Source organism: Parasteatoda tepidariorum, chromosome 3 (assembly GCF_982258835.1).
Source record: "Parasteatoda tepidariorum strain Cologne lab strain chromosome 3, Ptep-v5.0, whole genome shotgun sequence".
NCBI classification, from domain to species: Eukaryota; Metazoa; Arthropoda; class Arachnida; order Araneae; family Theridiidae; genus Parasteatoda; species Parasteatoda tepidariorum.
Window position 1 is genome coordinate 37,284,887 of NC_141757.1, and position 20,763 is coordinate 37,305,649.

Sequence of the window (20,763 nt, forward strand, 5' to 3'; positions counted from 1 at the left end):
TTTTGGCATGAGTGTAATTTCTCTTTTTTCTGGTTGAGGTGATGTTGATCCTCTTATACTTGATGACAACGAAAGCAAGCTCAACAGTGAAGTATTAAGAGGCCGTATGTTGCCAACAGTGCTGGCCAATGAAAATAAAAATCGGAAAAAAAATTTATGCAAAATATTCATGTTTCTGTAAATCGCCCAAAATATCTGAATTTCCTTAAACTTATTTTCAGAGGTGCACGCTAAATAAAATGTTTAAAAACATTCATATGATTCTACAACAAAAATGCATTTTTACTTCAAAATAAGCATATTCGGCCAAGGTTACAGTTAACTGTTATACATAATTTAAGAGATTTTCTTGAGATAGTTCCATAACACTGAAGAAAACGATCCAACCAAACGTCTTTAAAGGTATAAGAGCAATCCGTTTATTTATTACTTTTTCTTTTTCTTTTTTTTTGTTAGCCGAATCTCAACATTTATTATTTAGATAACCATATTGCAAAGCTTAATTGCAATATAATAATGCAAACTGTTCATAAAAAGTCTTAAATTGTGATGTCGCAAGATTCAATGAAACTCGAGAATAGGCATAATAAAACTCTGGCTGCTTATTTTTGTAGCAGTGCTTCTTTATCCAGAACAAAAACTATTTTTCTTTTAACTCCAATTTGCTTTCCACTTACAAGAAAGTATCATCTTAGAGCCAAAATTTACAAGATGGATAGGATAAATGTTACTGGTGATGATAAAAGAAAATTACCTCATAAAGAAAAAGTTTTCAACCGCTAAAAATCCACATGGTACAGTCTGGGAAAGGAAATCTTTCACCAAGTCTTGTCTGTGGAATACTCCATCTGAAATCAAACGAAACGAAATGTTTTAATTTGATATCATTGTTTAAGGTCATATGTTTTTGACACGAGTTATTTTCAAACGTGTAGACAAGTGAAAATGTATGCATATAAACGCATACCCATTTCTAAACTTGGACATTTAGACAAAACATAAACTAAACTAAATATGCAATTTTGAAAAAAAATATGCCGCTTTCAAAATAAACTTAATATCAAATTTGAATTCCCTACACCCGAATTAGGTAAAATCAAATACTTACATGAATGCAACAAAAAATTTGTCCCCAGGGTAATCTGAATATCTAATTGCATAAAATTGTGTATTAGATTACTAGACCCATAATTATGAACATTTTCAAGTAGAACATATGAAAGTAAATACATGTGAGGAAACTTTCGTTAAATTTCAATTTAATTAATAATAACATCATAAGGCAACAATGAATCTATCATTTCTTTCGTGCCTTGCGTGTTTTACATGGAGATTCAAAATTAAATTGTGAAATTAATTACACATTTTATACGAACATTAAAATGTTCAGCTGAATTTGTAGTTTATATTCGATTTCATAAACTAATAAAAATGAACGAAAGTTTTCCTTCTTTTTATCACAAAAATGTTCTCCATGCAAATGTCTTTACAAACCTGTATCAAACATGCCGAGATATTACAGTACGAGATTGCAATTACAGTATATTAGGATTTTCCGCAGAGGACAACAATGACGGATTCTTTGCAATACAAAACGTGAGCAGGGTGGAGCTTCTTAACTGTTTTGGTTTGATGTTTATGTTTGCCTCTGAGCAAAAGAAAGCTCCTAAGCAAGGAGGCTAATGTTCAACTATGTTTTGGGCACATTTGAGAAAGGGTTTACGTTTTGGATTTAAGCATGATTAAGAGTTATCTAAGTTACGTCACTATGTGAAAATTTGACTTGTTGAGGATAATTGTTTAAATAATTAATTGGCGCAATCCCCAATTGGGATGTAATCGCTTAGCATCATAAATGAATTATTCTAATCAAAATTTATAACATATGGACAAGATTAAAAACAAGGTAATGGGAAGCAATAGTTAAAATTATATGCTTGCCGGAAAATATAGTTATTTACAAGTCAAAAAAATTATTCGAAAGACTATAGTAAATACAAAAGGAAAATGAAATTGAAGAGCCAACATGGGGTCCTCCATGGCTGTCCTCTGTTTCATAGAAGGGTTACTCCCTAATCAAATCTGAGTAAAAAATGTCTATATACAGTATTTACAAGCTAATATTGATTGCTTGTTAATTCTTATTAGTATGTAAGATTTACAGACTAGTGTCTGAGAGTAAAAATAGCATTACCGGACTAAATTTGATGTTAAAATGTCATTAAAATTTAAGACATCATTGTTCTGGGCTTCTATGCAGAAATTGATGTTAAGCTTTGCGATGTGGATATTTATGCCTTCGATCTCTTGTTTTATCTTTAAAGTGCTTGTGACTCCAAGAGCTCCTAGCATCCATCTGATAATCTTTCCTTCAGTTGTTGAGAGTTTATTTGTAAGGGGTTGATAATGGAGATGCATAAGTTAAAATAGGATGAAAACATTTGAGACTTTTGTTGCTAATGCTGATCTGTGAGTCAGGATGAAAAATTGGTCAGAATAAAATTTGTGCTTTTTGAGCAGTTAATTCGATATGATCATTTCATATGTATTTATTATTTGTGTTAAGTCTTAAGCACTTTGCTTTCTTGTTGCTGTTTCTAATGACACTTGGACAAGTCAAGGTCGTCAGCTATAGCTCTTGCGAATTAAGTCAGGAAGGAGCTTCTTTCGTTCGACTAGAGAGAATCTCTAGGGTGAAAGTGCGACTTAGCTCAGATCGCCGGGTAGAAGGTAGCACCACTCATTTGTAAGGCCACTTGCACAATTTAGACATAGATCTGAATTGAAATGAAAAATTTTTCAGATCCCTGTACCCATGGTACTGTTGAATGACTGACCGCAGGACTTTGAATTCCGCTGATTTTATGAGGATGTATGTACTTGTCGAGTCTTAGCGGCTTCGAAGATCGATTCCCGGCCAATTTTCTTAGTTTTGAAAATAGGTGTTTATGCCAGATTCTATCAAATGCTTTTGCGATATCTTACATTTCTTTATTGTATAAACCTTTATCAATGAATTCGGTTATTTATATTTTGATTGATTGGTGTTGGAGAGATTTCTCCTGAATGCATACTGCATACTATATCCAATCATCTATCTAATTTGATGATAATTCTCTACAGAATGGTTTTCTACGCCTAATTAAGACTAGAAAAAGAAGAAGAAAAGATACAATACGAAAGATTTTTCATTTCAATATGAGGAATTTTTAGAATCTCTTTTTTTATCGTAAGCATTCTTTAATTTAATTTTTTTAGAATCTAAAATAATGCCACTTCACTTAAAGATACTACTATTATATGTACAAACCATAAGACCGATACCAACTGATGCTTCATCTGCATGGTGCAGAGCACCAGATAACTAGCTAAATAAATTTGACAGTTTGAAATATTACAATTCATTACAAATGCTCCATACAACGTCAGGAATCAAACTTGAGAAGATGGCTTAAACTATCTTTTTATCTATCAGTATATTGCCTCATTGAATGCCAATTTTTCAGTAAAGCAAAAAAATTTGACGAGGCAAAATTTAATATCTTCAGCACAGGATCTTAAATGAAAATATCATACACAGCACATTAACATCATTTTTCTTATCATGTACCTGTATTACAACAATTATTATTTTTTTATTTTAATTTTTATGCCGACCATGACTATATGACTAGCCATGTCATTATTTTTTCACTTTGAGTCGTGTCAGATCCGATGAATCAGTGAAAGTCCACCCGGGTACTGAACAACCAGAACTATTCAAAGTCGAAGTAGAGCTATATCTACTTATCTTTAAAAAGATGCGGAATATATTATTAAAAGTATTATACTATTATATCTCACCATTCTCCAAAATTACAACTTCACTCATGACAAGCAAAGCACCGATATCCTGTGGCAGTGTTTCTACCACACAGTGTGCAATCGCTTCTACCACTATGACTTATAATTGATATTATTCATATATAATATTTCGCTTAACAGTGCCAGTTGCCCCACCTGGTATCATAAAAATTATACAGGCCTACTTACATACTTTTTTAAACACATAGAACTTTTTTAAACACATGAAGTCAACCAACAGAAAAGTAACAGCAGGAGTGCCCCCAGGAAGCATTCTTGGGCCCATATTATTTATATTATTTACTCACGACTTTCCTGTCGACAAACAAGACTTTAATAGCATCACAGCACTTTTCGCAGATGACACTGGAATCGTAGTGAAGTCCAAAAACCCCAACATTGCCCTTCGAAAACTCCAAGAAAAACTGAAGAAAATCGAAACATTGTGTCTTGACTGGAAGTTCAAAGTAAATGGACAAAAATCAGAACTACTAATCATCCAGCATAAAAGAAAAACCATCCTCCCCAAAAATCAAGTTGTTCTCTTTAATGAAATTATTCCCATAGTCAAAAGCGCAAAATATCTTGGCCTGGTCATAAACAGTAAATTTAATTGGAAAGATCACGTCAAAACAGTTATCAACAAAGCACAAGCAGCATGCCACAGATTACAAATCCTTCTTCATCAGAACCCTAAAATGGAACTTAGACTTAAACGTTTACTCCATATCTCAATGATCCGTCTCATCCTAAGTTATGCATCTCCAGCTTGGTGCAACATCTCCACATCACTCCTTAAAAAACTTAAAATATGCCAGAATAAAATCCTCAGGAAAATAACAAAAGCAAGATGGTTTATCAGAAATAAAAACATACATCGCGACCTCAACATAGATTTTTTGGATCATCACATTGCAAAGCTAAATTTCAGATTTTTTGAAAAGACCGTAAATTGTGACACAGCAGGAGTCAATGAAATTTTTACTTTTGAAAACTTAAGAGAAGACATAAACCTCCGGCCGATGGCAGCTCATTTTTGTAGTGACGTAATTTTAACTAAAATACAAAATATTCAATTTCCTTATGGGTCATTCTCACTGAAAAGGTATAAATAGACGAAAAAAATTTCTTAAATTAAAGTAATTAAAAAAGTGATAAAAATTACATAAATGCCTTTATTTATTTTTGTTATATGTCCTTATAATAATGGTCAAGTTTTTTATTTTATTTTTTACAAGATTTAAAATATTTTAAATTCTGCCTTGTCCACGGAGGAGATGTAATAGTCAACGGAGGAGACATTTTATGTTATAAAATATAAAATGTCAATGAAGACTAATTCATTAATTATTGAGCACAACTGATATGAGTTTAACATTAATAAGTAAATAATAAAATATTTCATTATTAGAGATAGAGCTACTTCCGATTAATCATGCTGCTATGAGAGGAAACATGCATTTTTAAACTAATTGATTTTCTTTAAAAATAGAAACAAATTAACACATTTGCTCAATTTTAAAAAATATCAATTAAAAGAAAATAGTTTTTTAATTATTAAAATTGTATTATGGTTATCTAACACATTGTCTCTTACATTGACTGTGTCTTCTCTTCCGTGGACTTGTTATGTCCACGGAGGAGACAAAAACTAGTTCTTGAATTTTTCTAATTTTTAATTTTAAAGTTAGAAAAATGGGGCAGTTCTTTTTGTTAAATATACTATTTTTGCAATCTGAAACTCATCTATTAAAAATAAAATAATTTTCTCTTACCTTCTTTATGATGTCCACGGAGTATACGGTGAGAACTTTGCCAAACCCCAGTTGAACACAACAATCCAAAACTGACACCAAAGAGAACAAAAACAACTGATATTTAGCATTAGAAAATGGAATGGTTACCCCTCCCAGCAGCTGTCTTATAGGGATTTCGCATATGCTGCCCTTTATTGCATATTTACAGAACTATATTAATTGTCCACGGAGGGAGACATCATTTTTGATGGACAAAGTTTACTAGTCATTTATTTTGCAAAAATAAATTTTTTTTAAAAAAATATTACATAAAAAGTTACTATAAACATTTAACTAGGTAAAACTGCAAAAATCATTAAAATAACATTTAAATTGTTTAACAGGCATTAAAAATTATTTTGTGCCACAGACGTAGGGACGTCCACGGAGGGGATTTTGAAGTCATGTTTATTAAAAAATAAGAATGAAATATTAAATACATTTAGCAGAAATGCATATGATTTTTTAATAAAAAACTTCACGAAAAATGATAAGGAAAAATATTAAGAAATATGCTGTATTTCCTAATATTTATCACTCAGGGACATAAAAAATCACCTTTTTGTGAGAATGACCCTTATACTCCAATTGCATTCCAATTACCAGAAAGAACCACCTTAGCGATCACAATTCAAGACGAATGGGAAAAAGGCCGCTAACGGCCCCATGCGCCCAGATATATTTTGATGATGATGATGATAACAGTGCCAGTTGCCCTAGGGTAAATCACAGATTAAGAGGTCTTGTGGCCGCTTGGCAGGTATCATGTGAACTACAGATCGTCGTCGTCCCACAATGGATCATAAAGCAGATAAAGATAAATATCTTTTATATCTTCATACCCTCGTTAATACATATTTTTTTACACACAAATTTGATAAGTATAAGTAATTTTATATGCAATAGGTTATTTTAGTTAACAATTCATTACACAGTGAATGTAGTATTGATAATTATATATCCATGGTATTGTTATGGCACTTTACAGAATAAAATTCTGTTCAAGAGCTATGTGGAACAATATACATACACATTACTGATTTTTACATATACATTGCTGCCAAATACTACGCGCCTTTCACAGAATATTTCATACACAATCAACAAAAGTTACCAGCCTTGCACATATAGAAATTAGCTGCACACCGGGTGAAAATAACTAAAATGATTGTTAAATAAGGGAAATTTCTACTTGCACTGCTCATCTGTTAACAACTATTTTAATTCATTTTGGCATGACACTGGATATAGCGTTTATAAAAGCTTTGATCATTATTTTTAAAAGTGTGTTGGGGAAATTTTCATCCAAAAATAGACATGGCATTATTCTCATTATTTTTTCATACGTCTACAGATTTTTGTGTAAATTTAGAATTTTAATTAGCGTCAATTTTCTTCATTTTCGCTTTTCTTTTTCAATCACCTATGATCTTATTTAATTCATAATTTTTTTTTAAATTATTTTTTTCGCAAATGCACTTAAGATTTTTATTAGCAAAATAAGCATTGAAAGGGTTGAATTTTTTTTACCAAATGCTCGGAAACTAACAACAAGATATGAATGACTCCATATTATCCAAGTCATTGACAATACTCGAAGACCATGGAATATGTGTAGAGTATCTGGATTGTTGTCTTCCTTTAAAAGACTAATGAAGTTTGTGAATAAAGAAAAACATAATAATGCCTTTATTCCTGCACCTGGAAATTAAAATAAAGTTAAAGTGATATTTAATGGGCTGATGATATATGAATAATATATTGTCGAACCTCGATCCATCGATCCCGAATCTTTCGTTTACCCGTATGCACAATCATATGTTAACGATCCCGTCAATTATGCATACATATAATGCTAATAATATCCGTCTTTTTAAAAATATCATATTCCGCGACTGTCGTTCAAAAATTCTACCGTCATTTAAAACAAGAATTTTATAACTGTCGCTGAACAGCCGACGCAATTTTGAGCTCACGACTACCAATGTTCAAATCAGTATCATTGTAAGTGTGAACCCAATCCAGAAGACAAGGGAACTCTCGGATAAAATATTGGGTCAAATTAGCCTTCGTGGAGGACTTTTTGATGGAACTAATAAACATTTGCGTTACATGGGGAAGAAAACCACGTTAACAATTCATGGTTAGCCTGATGCCAGGGTTACTCTTACCCCCTAATCCGTCTATCAATGAGGATATTTTACGTCAACACTGTGGTCAGTGAAAGCCAGGTGCTGAATTCGTATCAACCAGCCATCGCTGGGATTCAAACCAGGATTACCTCATGAAGAGGTCGAGCTCTCTAAAGGCAAGCACTGAAGTTATTTTGTTTTGAAAATGAAAACAGTTATTCTGATGCTAATGATGCCGAAAATGAGGATTTGTTATAGTTTGGAAGAGACACTGCAAGTTGCACATTAAATGATTATGCATCAGTTGATGAAAAAATTGAACTTGTGATGTTGACTGTTCAAGAAATGGTTGCAAAAGCCGAAGAAATGTAGAGTGATGATGATGAAGATGACGAAACAGAACCACAATAGGTGAAAACATTGTTGGAAATTCTTAAAGCCTTTGAAACAATAAGGAACTTACTGAAATCATTCAAAATTACAGAAATTGAACATCAGTAATCTATTACCAGTGGTCAGAAAAACTACATTATTTTTGTAGTTTACTACAACTACAGCTACATTGTTACAAACGAAGTTAACTACAACTGCAACGACTTTTTTTTCAAATGTGGTGACTAGAAACAACTTTGAAATTTAGTAACTGTTACTTTAAGGACACGTACTTAGCCGGAGAACTTAATTTACACCTATATTCAAAAGGGTTTTGAATAAGAAATTGGCTAATATTAAATATAAGGAATAATAAAGAAATATTTATTAATGTTATTCCAAAACTTTTTTTCGAATTTGTTTTTTCTTAACCAACTTTTTATGCCTCTTAAAACGAATATTTAATGTAAGAAATCCGAAATTATCGAATACTTGCATTTTTTTAATTGATTAATGCTCTTTTTTCTTTAAGAAGTTAAGTGCATTGAAAATACGTTCCCCTTTTTCGAAATAACATCAATGTTTCAAGAGTGTGCATTCGCATGCGAAAGTGAGACCAAAGTGATTAATTATCTATATTTCGTTTAAATATTAATTATATGTGATTTTAAATACGTCGTTTCTGTTAACGCTCAGCTGCAGAAACAGGGTCATTTCCATTGCATCCATTGACGGACGCAAATTTGTACTCATTGACGCAAATTTGTACTCATCTAATTCGAATAATTAGTTGCGTTAGAACCGTGTTTCTATTCTAAACTAAGGTTAAAAGTAATTGCCAGGAATCGATACATTTTTTATATCGCTCTACTCACCACACTACTTTTTTTACAAAAAGTAGCACACTACACTACAAACTACGAAAAAATCAGCGATTACAGTAGTTTCACTACTTGTAGCGTGCTAGCTACTTCCGAACATTGTTTATTACTAAGTCGAAAAAATATTATTTGCGATGAAAATAAAAGAGTGTTTTGAAGCTAAGATTTCCAAATATTTTGAATAAATAAATGGATTTATTTCGCTTTATTTTACAATAAGTACATAATTAATTTTTTAATTAAAACAATTTTTTTAATTCTTAATTTCCAATTCTATTGTTTTTATTACTTTTCATATGTTTTCAAGTCATTATTTGATATTTTATGTTAGCAAACAATCGTCGTTTTCCCTCATCTATCATTAGCTATGAATAGTCCCATGAAAAACAATAAATCGAGGTTCTACTGTATTTTTATTTTTAAAAAAAAAACTTACTTTTCTCCTTTTTTTCAAAATCATTATTTGGATTATTTCTGATTAGAATATCCAATGAAGTTCCTAGCACCACCATGCAGATTAAAAAGCTGAATAATATGCTGAAAGGGATAAAATAGAAAGTTTTATGAGTAATATTTTTGAAATAATTTCCCAAACTTTTTAATACTCATTTCCAGATATTTTGTACAAAGGATCATATTAAATTGAGATGAAATCATATCTCATTCGTAAGTGTCAAACGAAGAGATTGCTGCCTTAGAGGCAAATATTTGACGAAGAAATTTTTTTTTATTATTTATTTAACTTTTTTTATGTTACATCATATAATTCAGGGGTTCCCAACCAGTAGGGAATCGCTTTTAAAAATACTCTAAAAATAAATCCGAAAAGATGCTCTAAAAATAATAACATATAAAAAAAAAACAATAATAGGGAAATGAAAATTATCCAAAACATTATAGATAAAAAATATCTTTATCAGGGCTCCCGCGAGTCTTGTAAATTTTAAAAAGTGGTAACGAAAATTAAACAAATGTCGATAATTTAATTTCTGTGTATCTACCACTAAAAATTGTTTTTCAAAGAAAGTATATATGCAATTCAACAACCGTGGGAACCCTGTTTAATTATCTATTAAAATCTTCCGTAATGCCCTAAGAATATCCAGCTAACACAAGCCTTAACGAAAAAACAGTAAATGAAGAAGACAATTTTGGAACGTCGGAGAGATAGTTTTTATTTTATTTGCACATTTATTTTTGATAAAACTGTTTTTTAATGAGTGCACTAACCCGTTACGAGAATTGGAAATGATATAAGCCTTGTAGATTGTTGAAATAAATGTATTTTTTAAAAATAAAAACTGTCTCTTCTGTATTCGGTACAACCTCCTCTGTTTTATAACTTTGGATTTTGAAAGATAATTTTTTTTACTTAAATTTTCTTAATTTCAATTACTTTAAAATTAATACTCAAACTAATTTGAAATAGCATTCATACAAGCATTTTCAAAATTAATGTGGTTAGTTTTCTCGAAATTATCGTGAAAGCAAAAGCACATTTAAACATACTCGTATTAATGCGACCAAGCGATGTTATTTTTGTGAATTATAAATTGAAACCTTCAGCGAGTGCTCCAACAAGCCAACTTGCTCCGGATTGCGGATATCCAATGGTAGCAACGTGTATGTTTTAAAGTATGATTCTTAGATTAGTAAAGTCGATTTATAGTGTTTTAATCTACCTCGACTAAAAAATTCAAAAATTTAATTGATTGAAATTACAAATATACCGCGTCGAAATTTCTGAAGTGCTGAAGATTTCAAGTTATACTTAAAATTTGCATTGTTACTAATGCTGTTTTAAAAATATTTTGTACCATTAGGAGCAATCGGCATCTCTGTTACCAGAAAATTTTCTCCATGATTATAAAAGGATGCCAAAGATACCTTTTATAAAACACAGTGGTAGGTCATACACCTTTCAATTTACACATCAGATGCACCGCCTAGTTCTGTCGGAAACAATTGTTACAAGTTTGAGTATGTGTGCGCAAGCTCATTTGCACAATCTCTTTAAAATAGAACAATACTAACGAGTTAATACCGTACAATTTCTGTTATAAAAGAGCCTTTTGCATAATCATTAAAAGAGAAGTGTAAGAAAACGGATCAGCCTGAATACATTTCGGTTGGATTTATACGTTCTTGGATTCAATCAATTTTATAAATCAATTTTATGCATAAACTTAGCTGTACCCTGCGTGCCTGTAACGCTTTCAGTTTGAATTTTGTATATAAGTGTGTAAATGAGATTTGCGATTATGATTTGAAATGGGAATTTTATTTAATGGTGAAAAAGCCAGTGATAGTCTCACCAGTTAGTTCTCTAGGATATCATTTGAGCATATTCAAACAGACATGTATGGTGATGCACACGGACCATGAAAAAATTTTTGGATGATGATCTGAAATAAGTCTGGATCAATGGCGACATCAGGTATTTCTGCTGATCTGAGCTGACCAATTTGGCATGGTGTGATATTTTCTATGAGCCAAATAATGTGGCAATCCTCTTTTTTGCCATTCAATACAATGCATCAAACACCGTGTCTCTTCAAAAACATGACGCTTCGCAATGAAACTAAGTATAGAGCTTAATATTTGTTTTAACTCACGTGTGGTAGCATCATGAAGATCCGATGATGTTTGCCTAGGTTATACAGAAGCTCTTTAATTTCAGCTCAAGCGGGATTGCATGTGAATGTAATAAATGACTCTGGCTGTCCATATGCGCACCGATACTTGTAGCACCGAATGAAGTCATTTGGAAACACGATTGCATCGACATATGTTCGCCAAGAAAAGTTTCAATTGATTTGCTTGACCCGATAACAACGTTGATAATGTGTCGGTTGGCGAAGTTAAATCTGTTATAGTTTTGCTTTTCCACCAGAACATCATATTCCAGCTGTTTCATTCTTAAATTTGAGAGCACTACAAAACGATATAAATGATCCATTTTTCCTATGATAACTTGGATAGAGACTATAATTAGTAATTGGAAAATAGTGAAATACACTAAGATTTTAACCAGCATATTGGCGGCGTTTAAATAGAGATGTGAGTTTAACCGCTACAAAGCCTGGGTGGGTTGATGTTTCGGAGGAGAATGATAGGTAGGGTAAACCAACCAGTGAAGGAACACTACCCAGTGAAGGAACATCTCATATATATTGATTAAAAATAAGAATTTGAAAGTTTTTTTTAGATTGATTGGTAACAATAGGTTACTGCCAAACAGTAGGAAGTCATCTAGCAATGTTTTGGATTACCTGAAAAAATAGACTTCTCTGGAAAAATTTTTGAATTTGTTATTATCTCTGCAACACCTTGTTTCTTTGAAAAAATTATAAGGTGAGTGTTTGTATTTATATGTTTGAAGTGGAATTAATTGCATTTAATAGTTTTATTTTTCTCACTGTGAAAAAGAGAATTTAAAATATAGTTATTGAAGTTACTTTTTAATTTTTTTAAGCATCATAGCATAATAAAGTACTAAGATAAGGGGGTGTTTATTCACTGGATCACCAAACGATGAAAAATCAGTGAAGGAACAAGTGTTCCTTTACTGATTTTTTTTCTAAGTTAATGAAAATAAAAGATAAACTTTCATTTTCTTGTACCTTTAGTGCTGTTCCGCATCAAAAGTATGTTAAATATACGATAAACAACTTCTAACCAGTGAGGGAACAGGCATGTTCCTTTACTGGGCATAGATTTCCCAGTGAATGAACAGTATGTGTTAATATGTTGACACTTTAATTTTCAATTCATGATTACAAAAAAAGTCAACATTTTCCAAGTATTTATATATTATAATTTTAAGAATAGGCTTGTTTTTAAATATTTATATGGCTTATAAATTCATAAAGAGCTATAAAAAATAACCAAAATTAGGTGTTCCTTTACTGGGTGTTCATTCACTAGTAAGAGCTGTTCCTTCTCTTGGTCTTCTTACTACTTGTTATTCGAGCCTCCAAAACTTTGAAACAATATTATGTAAGTTCTCCACAATTTTTTTACATAATTAGCAAATAGTCATAAATATGTTGACACTGTCATTTAATTAAAATTGCGAATTTTGAAATTAATTTGATTTTTTGAAAGGCAAGCGAAGCTTAAGTGTTCATTCACTGGCTAGTTTACCCTACTCCCGTTTTCAATGTTAAAACGTGCGGCGGCATACCTGCAAATCAAGTGAATTCAGAAATTCAGTTGGGTAGTTTACAACCTCGATTTGATCTATTACAGTATCGATAGATTTATATGTTCTTGCATAACCTGGAATTTCTTTTAGAATGTGATTATTGATGTCATGTACATCGCTATTTTTTGCTGCTAATATAGCACGTTCACTGAGCCATTGAAGATTTTTGTAATTTTGAGCGATATTGGGAAAAACGTTATGAAAAAGTTCATCTATGGTTGAAATAATTTTACCGAAGTCAGTTGGCAGTGTAATGCTTTGGGTGGATTTATCTATTGCCGTCATTCCATTACCAATATCCAACAATTGCTTCGCAAAGCATTCGGCTGATGCATCACAGGGCTAAAGAGAATAGAAGGGTTAGTTCACTCCTTTGAAGAAACTCTTGCCACTCCAAACCTCCGATTTTCACCTGTGACGTCACGGTGGCACAAAGCTTGAGCTTTTACTACAAGAACAAAGCGTTCGGTCTAACTAGCTTTAACTAATATTGGAGCATTCCTTTTTGTGACATATTCTAAGACATTCTTTGTTTCCTATAATGATTTTTCTCAGTTTTGTGAAGTGAATTTGCAAAAATTTAAAATTGTTAATGAAATGCTAGTTTGCGCGATTGAAACTTAAAAAAATTCTGATAGAAGCACAAAAGGAATTTTTTTTATTTTAAACGTGTTCCCTAAAGTAAATTGAACAACTATGTAAATAATGGCTTCAATATTGCAAACGGAATGACCCAGTTAATAGTAAATATGAACGAATATTCAGTAAACATTTCTTAAAACAAGATTATGAAGATGATATGAGAAATCGTTTGCTTGGATTGCCGATTAGAATGATTTTAAAAATGCTCTAACTCTACCAAGTGCTCTCTTATCTAAGGAACGACTAATTGTTCCGTCAGCAGCATGGATGGAAGTGTGTCAGGAATTTGAGAACATTTTTCAAAGTGTGCATGGGACAGAAATCAAAAAGTGTCATCAAAGAATTTATAAGTGAATTAGACGGACGATATCCCACAGTGAACAAAACAACAAGTCGCTTATTTTGCATTTCAGAACTTTTATAAGAATTCGCCATCTAAATTAAAACCACCCAGCTGCTTAAAAAAAAAAAAAAAAAACAGACGAAAAAATTAAAAAAATAAGTAAGTCAAAGAAAATAAAAACTTTCATGAAAAGTATAGATAATTAATAGTTAAAATTCTCCTAGTTTCATAGCGTAGTTCTTAAAATGTAGTTATTCTAAATACTAATTTTTTTTAATTGTAATATAATTCTTTAAATTCTAATATTATTCTTTTAAATTCAAATATCTATAAACAATTGTAAAATTTATAATATTTTTATGTACCTAAATTATTATTTTGTTAGAATAATTAGCATTTAAGGTTGCTGTTTTCCAATGATTAAATGTAAACAAATTGCCATTTACAGCATATTTTAAAATCAAGATTCTAAATTTAACCTAACTTTGCAAATTGTTGTTATCAAACAATATATAGTTAAAAAAGTGTTGATATATGCATTAAATATTTTTTAATAATAAAAGTTAAAACTGAAAATTTGGAAATAAAGTATTTATAGTGTCATTTACGACAACTAGTAAAATATTTTTATTAGTTTAAAATGGTATTTGATTAATATTTTGACCAAGAAAATTTTTTAAACCTATGTTTTTGAAGGGAAATAATATGTTAATTGCATAAAGTTTGGAAGCTAATACATACCTGCCAACTTTTAATCCCTTCCATTATGATTTTTCCCAGTGGTAATAAAATGGAATAAAAATTTCAATTTTAAGCAAAAACATGCGTTGTATTTGAAAAAGCTTAAGCTGCCTACCATGATGGTAACACATATTAATATATATGCTTAATTTTCTTAAGAATAGTGGTGATGAAAATCATTTAAAAATTTAGTTTATAAAAGAAAAAATAGTATATATTTACTACCACTTTAAATATAAAAATTAAATTTTACGCCAAATGCGTAAAAGTTGGCAGGTATGCTAATATCAAGAAAAGGTCGAACTTATTTTTACAGAGAGAATGATACTAAGTTTTCATAATATCTTTGCTTGCTATCTCCGAGATCTGTGTGCAGCGTGACGTCATGAAGAGGGAAATCATATATTCAGCTCTAAGAGCGGAATTAGAGCCCCTGAGTTAGACAGGCCGACTTATCATTTATTGTTACTTACTTACTTTATTTAACAAAAGCTGGGCACCTGGGCCGCACAGAAGACCCATATCCCATTCATCGTGAAATTACAGTAAAATTAGAAAATGAAAGCAGTTTGTATACAGAGTCTCTGGGGTGAAATCTTTTATTGTTGAAGCAAAGAGCTAACATAAGCACAGCGAATAAATATTTTCAAGTGGTAGTTTATTAATTGTAATTCTTGGTTTCTTAAGTTCGATTTAGTAGATTTTAATCCCCCACTATTTCATAACAATGCGCAGGCTTATATAATTCACCACTTTATAGTACTTATTACATGCTTTACATTTTTAAAAGCAATCAAATATTGTCAACTATTTGCAAAATTTACTTTGTAGTTATTTGCCGTTTTTTAAATTATTTTGGCGTTTCTGTAGCAGTTGGCATCTCTGTAATAACATAACGAATAGTAAAATAACGTTAACATGCGAACTTGTTTGCTCCAATATTGCTTGATAGGTCAGCTCTGATAGTAAAGGAGCCTTAAGCGGAATGAACTAGCGCTTCTGTTCTCTTTAGCCCTGGATGCATCATAGTGTAGCTGAACACGCATGTCGGTCTTTAAGTGTAATTTTCGTACATGTTGCCACAACGTTGATGATTTGAGACATGCATGAAGTTCATCAATAGAAGTTGCATGTGAATTACTGGTAGAGTTTTCCGGAAATCACCAGACAATAAAATTAGTGCGCCGCCGAAAAGTTTTTTTTTTCCTCTCAAATCTCTTAGTGTATGATGAAGAGCTTCTAATGCCTTTCTGTGCGCCATGGCGCATTCATCCCAAATTATAAGTTGGCATGATTGTAGTATTTTTCCCATTATAGATTTTTTTTTGATATTGCATGTGGGTGTTTCAGTGAATTGCATATTTGAAGGTAATTTAAGTGCTGTTTGGCCACCATCCAAAAGAGTTGCCGCAACTCCAGAGGATGCCAAAGCCAATGCAGTTTTGTTTTGTGATCGTATTGTTGCCAGGAAATTAGAAATATTTTACCTGTTCCTCCAGGTGTACTAATAAAAATAATTCATCGCTTCGATTTGTAACAGCTGTCATAATCTTGTCGTACGCTATGCGTTGTTCGATAACCAAAATATTTTTTTTCCAACTCGCTGAGGAAAAGTCAGGGCTATAGGGTGGAAGATGATAATCATTCAATTATTCACAGATGATAATCATTTCAAGAAAGCGACGATTTATATGGATACGATGAGAAAAATAAGTACAGGGCTTTTTCAAAACCATAATGAAGACATGCTGGTCTGGCATGAGTAAGCAGAAATTATACAGTATCTACAAAAATGCATCGACCTAAATATAGATTACGTAGAAAAAATATTAAACTCCTAGACCGATGTAATTTTACAGCTAAAAATGTTAAATTTTTTATTTCAAAAATATAGGGCAAATTACTTTTGGAAGTTTCTTTTGTCAGCAGAATTGACACATGAAAACAATGAACAGAAAACTTATACTCACTAAATAAAAATCTCCACTGCTGTAAATGCCAAGTCTTCTTTAACTTCACAATCCACAGGTACATTCACTTTATTGTCATTTTTAAAATACATCATAACTTAAATGAAATAATTTGACATCATAAACGGTTATGGCGATAGAAGGAAAACAAATATATTTTATTTCTCTATAAATCTATAATATAATAGGGTATGTACAATATATAATGATAAACCAATATTTAAAAATTTTACGGCTTTGTATTTTTGCGGAAAAATACCTCGATTTCAGCAATGATAAGTATGGTGTAAAAATGCCGATGTAAAATTGTCACTTTTGGGAAAAGTTTTGCTGGCCTCATACATCATTGCATATAGCTCAACGCAAGCTTAATGCAAAAAAAATGAAAAAAACCTCCATAACTATGGATTATGTGGTCATATGGCAGATCTCAAATAAGTAACTGAAGATAAAAGAAAATAATAATAGCAGCTTTCTCTAAACTACGTTTGCTTTAAAATTTCAGTTGTTGTTTAGGTGAGTAAAAAGGTGTAAGGATGAGGAAACGCCTTGAAAATTCATTTTTCAGATAAGATTTAAAGCTGGAAGTTGTTATTTGATTTAATAGTTGTGATATACGGCATCGGAGGTGAAACGTGCAGCTATTTGGTCTATATTTCTTGTCTTTACTGAAGTTTCAATGTTGAATATTTCAATAATATTGGCTGTACCGAGACAAGAGTAAGAAAGCTGCATTGCATATAATTCTTTGATTTTGTGATAGGTAGCAATGGAAAAATTAAAACAGTCTAGTAGTTACTAAAAAATTCCTAATCGGAATTATATCTGTACTAAAAATGTAAATATGTAAAAAAAAAATTTTTTTCCATTCATATTCAAAAAATTAACAATAATTGATTTTAAAAATTAAAGAAATTTCAATGATAAATAACTGTTTCTCTTTGAACTAAATAACTGTTATTGCAATTTTGAAGAAAAAAGTTTTTGTTTGGAAGTTAGCAGTGTTTAGAAGATTTTAGCTTTAGCGTAGAAAAAGGCACCTGAGATTCATGCTCTGTTTTATAATGATAAATTATTAAAATTCTAAATATATTATTTTTCACTAACTTTAATCTAAATAAATACAAAATGAAGAAAAAATATGAGAAATATGTTAAATAAAAATCACGCCAAAGGGTAAAGACAATTGCTGTTTTTTATTATCGTGTTGATATCTTTTTGAATACATTTGAAAACTGTTCCAAAAATATGATCACTTAGCAGCAATAGGAACTTGTCCTGGATCTTGGTCAAAATAATTTTGAATCAATGCAAATTAAAAACGTGCATATTTCATACTTGTGTTACTGTTTTTTTTTCTTTTTTTAAGAAAAATCTCTTCTTGGTAAATTTAGATTTGCCCCACTTTTTTTACATATAAAAGTAAATAAATAAATAAAAAAACGTGCAAAAAAATAATTTTACATACTGTTAGAAAACAAAGCTGCTACGTCTTCTTTTGAACAAGAGGATGGAAGGCAGGCATTCAAACGTGGTTGAGTAATATAAAGATATTGAGCATAACTTGCTAATCTATCCATCAACTAGAATAGTGAAAAAAAAAATAAGAATGTTTCAATATCTTTTCTCTAAAAATTAAAAAAAAGTTCTATATTTAGATTAAAAGGAAAAACTTTTTTATTAATACAAGTTTACGGGACGAGGGCTTAAAATTATTACAAGCAGGATATTCCATTTATCAATCAATAGTTAAAATATTCACATTCTGCGAATATAATATAAAGTCAAACGATCCGAACCATATGTATTTTTATATTCTTCTTTCTCAGCGGAAGAAAACGCATCACCCTTATAACATTTGTTGAATTTTCATTTTGTATAGTGTCATAGCAAAAAGATATATCTTAGGGGCTACATCTTAGAACTGAGGGGGAATATGCTTTTCTTTGACTAAAAAACGCCATTTTTTAAATCAAATTTGGATATATTACCCTCAAAATACGAGGGTGACGATGTTTTGAAAAACTGGTTTTTATAGTTTAAACGCTAAAACGGCAGGAATTTTTGTTACTCTAACGTTATACTAATTTGTCACATTTGCCCTTCATAGTTTTTGATTGATTTCTTAATTTATAATGTTTGTTTTTGTAAAAAGTAATAATCTCTATGTTCGAAGAAAAAAATTTAATATATTTTTTTCAATACAATTATTTGAAAGCACAATTTAATTTTCATTTTGTGTCTCATTAAACATAATCATTTCATGCTTTCCAGTTTTTCCTAAAGGTATGAAACTTACACCAGCTTTTTCTTTGGAATATAAAGTCGAGCTTGTATCATTGGAAATTTTGGGTTGAATTTGATACTCCGGTTGAATAGCTAAACCACTCGCAATTTTCCTTTTTCAAGCATCAATGAAGTTATCATTCAATTCATAAAGAAATAAGATTCAATCCTTGCAGTTATTTAAAATGGCTTGCTTTTATCCTTCCATTTTTTTCATCAAAAGGGTGGTTTGGGACAAGATCTCTAAGAAATATGATGAGATCAACATCTTGTTCAACAATAACTGCTTGCCTGTTATTGTTGTTATCATGATTGTGTTTCTAATACCAAAATGACTGCATATAACTGAGAAAAATAAATAATGTTTGAAAGAAAAATACTCAGAGTCATCTTCAGAGCGGTTAAAGGAAACAGTGTTTGAAAGATTCAATACAATTATGAATTAGGCTGAAAATTCGAGCAACCAAACATAATTTCAGCTATTAAATCCTATAGATTAAGAAGACTGTATCACATCCATAGAAGGGATGATGGTGATTCAGTTAAAAAGCTGACTTTTGGAAAGTTTACAAGCAACCGAAAAAGGAGATGGCCAATCACCAGATGGATTGGTTCTGTATAAAAAGATCTCAAAACCATGGGAAACAATAAATGGAGAATCGTAGTACCTGATCGAACCAGACGGAGACGACTAGTTTGGACAGATCTGGCCTGCACTGCACTAGGCAGTCGTGCTGATGGAAGATCGATATAAGCACTTTTTAATCGTTAAGAAAGTTGTAAAATAAACCTTTTTCAGGGAGGGTATATATATATATATATATATATATTCAAATTTTTGGGGCCCTTAGATTAATTTTTTTTTCTTATCTATTTTTTATTTATTCAAAAATAAAAGTATTTATATATCTTATCATTTAAGAAAGCATATTTAAAATAAAAATAAATAATAATAAATTAAATTTCACATTATTTTGTTATATTAGAACTAAAACATAATCATAGCATTTTATAATCATAGCATATTTGAAATTGATTTTTTTTAAATCATTGTTTTTCTTAATTTTCTTTAATTTATTTTCAAAAAATCCATTTTAAGGGGGCTCTAATCCTTGGGGGCCCCAGGCCATGGCCTAGTCTGGTCTAATGGCTAATCCGGCACTATATATATATATATATATATATATATATATATTAATTTTATATCCTTTACAAGATGCAGGCCTGCCAGCTGCTACGCTTTTTGCAAAATATTTTACAGAGCGGTAGCTATAAAAACAAAAACTTACAAAATTTCTGGTAGTATTTTTAACATTTTGAAAGTTTCAACACGATAGAGCTTGAACAAAGTAGCGTTGCATACGAACTTTTAAATCATTTATATGTAGCGGTGTGGATAATAAGTTTAAATGAATAAAAAATTAAACATAAACTTAGCTACCACTAGAGTAAATTTTACAAAAAGGGTTGAAAGTTGGTAGCCTTGAAGATGTATTCTAACATCGAAATTAAAAAAAGAAGCTCAAAATGGCTAAAACAGTATATTTCGT

At 30.9% G+C, this 20,763-nt stretch overlaps 1 protein-coding gene across 4 annotated transcripts in view; it reads right to left on the minus strand.

Annotated features, from left to right (window-relative positions):
- LOC107445356 (nose resistant to fluoxetine protein 6) overlaps positions 1-20,763 on the minus strand; it is a 70,721-nt gene that overhangs the window by 30,797 nt on the left and 19,161 nt on the right. For 2 of the 4 annotated variants that reach the window (XM_087159097.1, XM_087159096.1), the window contains exons 4-8: positions 18,396-18,510; positions 16,928-17,024; positions 9,461-9,561; positions 7,170-7,340; positions 755-848 (exon numbers count right to left, since the gene is read on the minus strand). In XM_087159097.1, the coding sequence (XP_087015223.1) occupies positions 755-848; positions 7,170-7,340; positions 9,461-9,561; positions 16,928-17,024; positions 18,396-18,510 (578 nt within the window). The remainder of the gene's footprint in view (positions 1-754; positions 849-7,169; positions 7,341-9,460; positions 9,562-16,927; positions 17,025-18,395; positions 18,511-20,763) is intronic. The other 2 variants (XM_087159099.1, XM_087159098.1) reach the window with 1 other exon arrangement.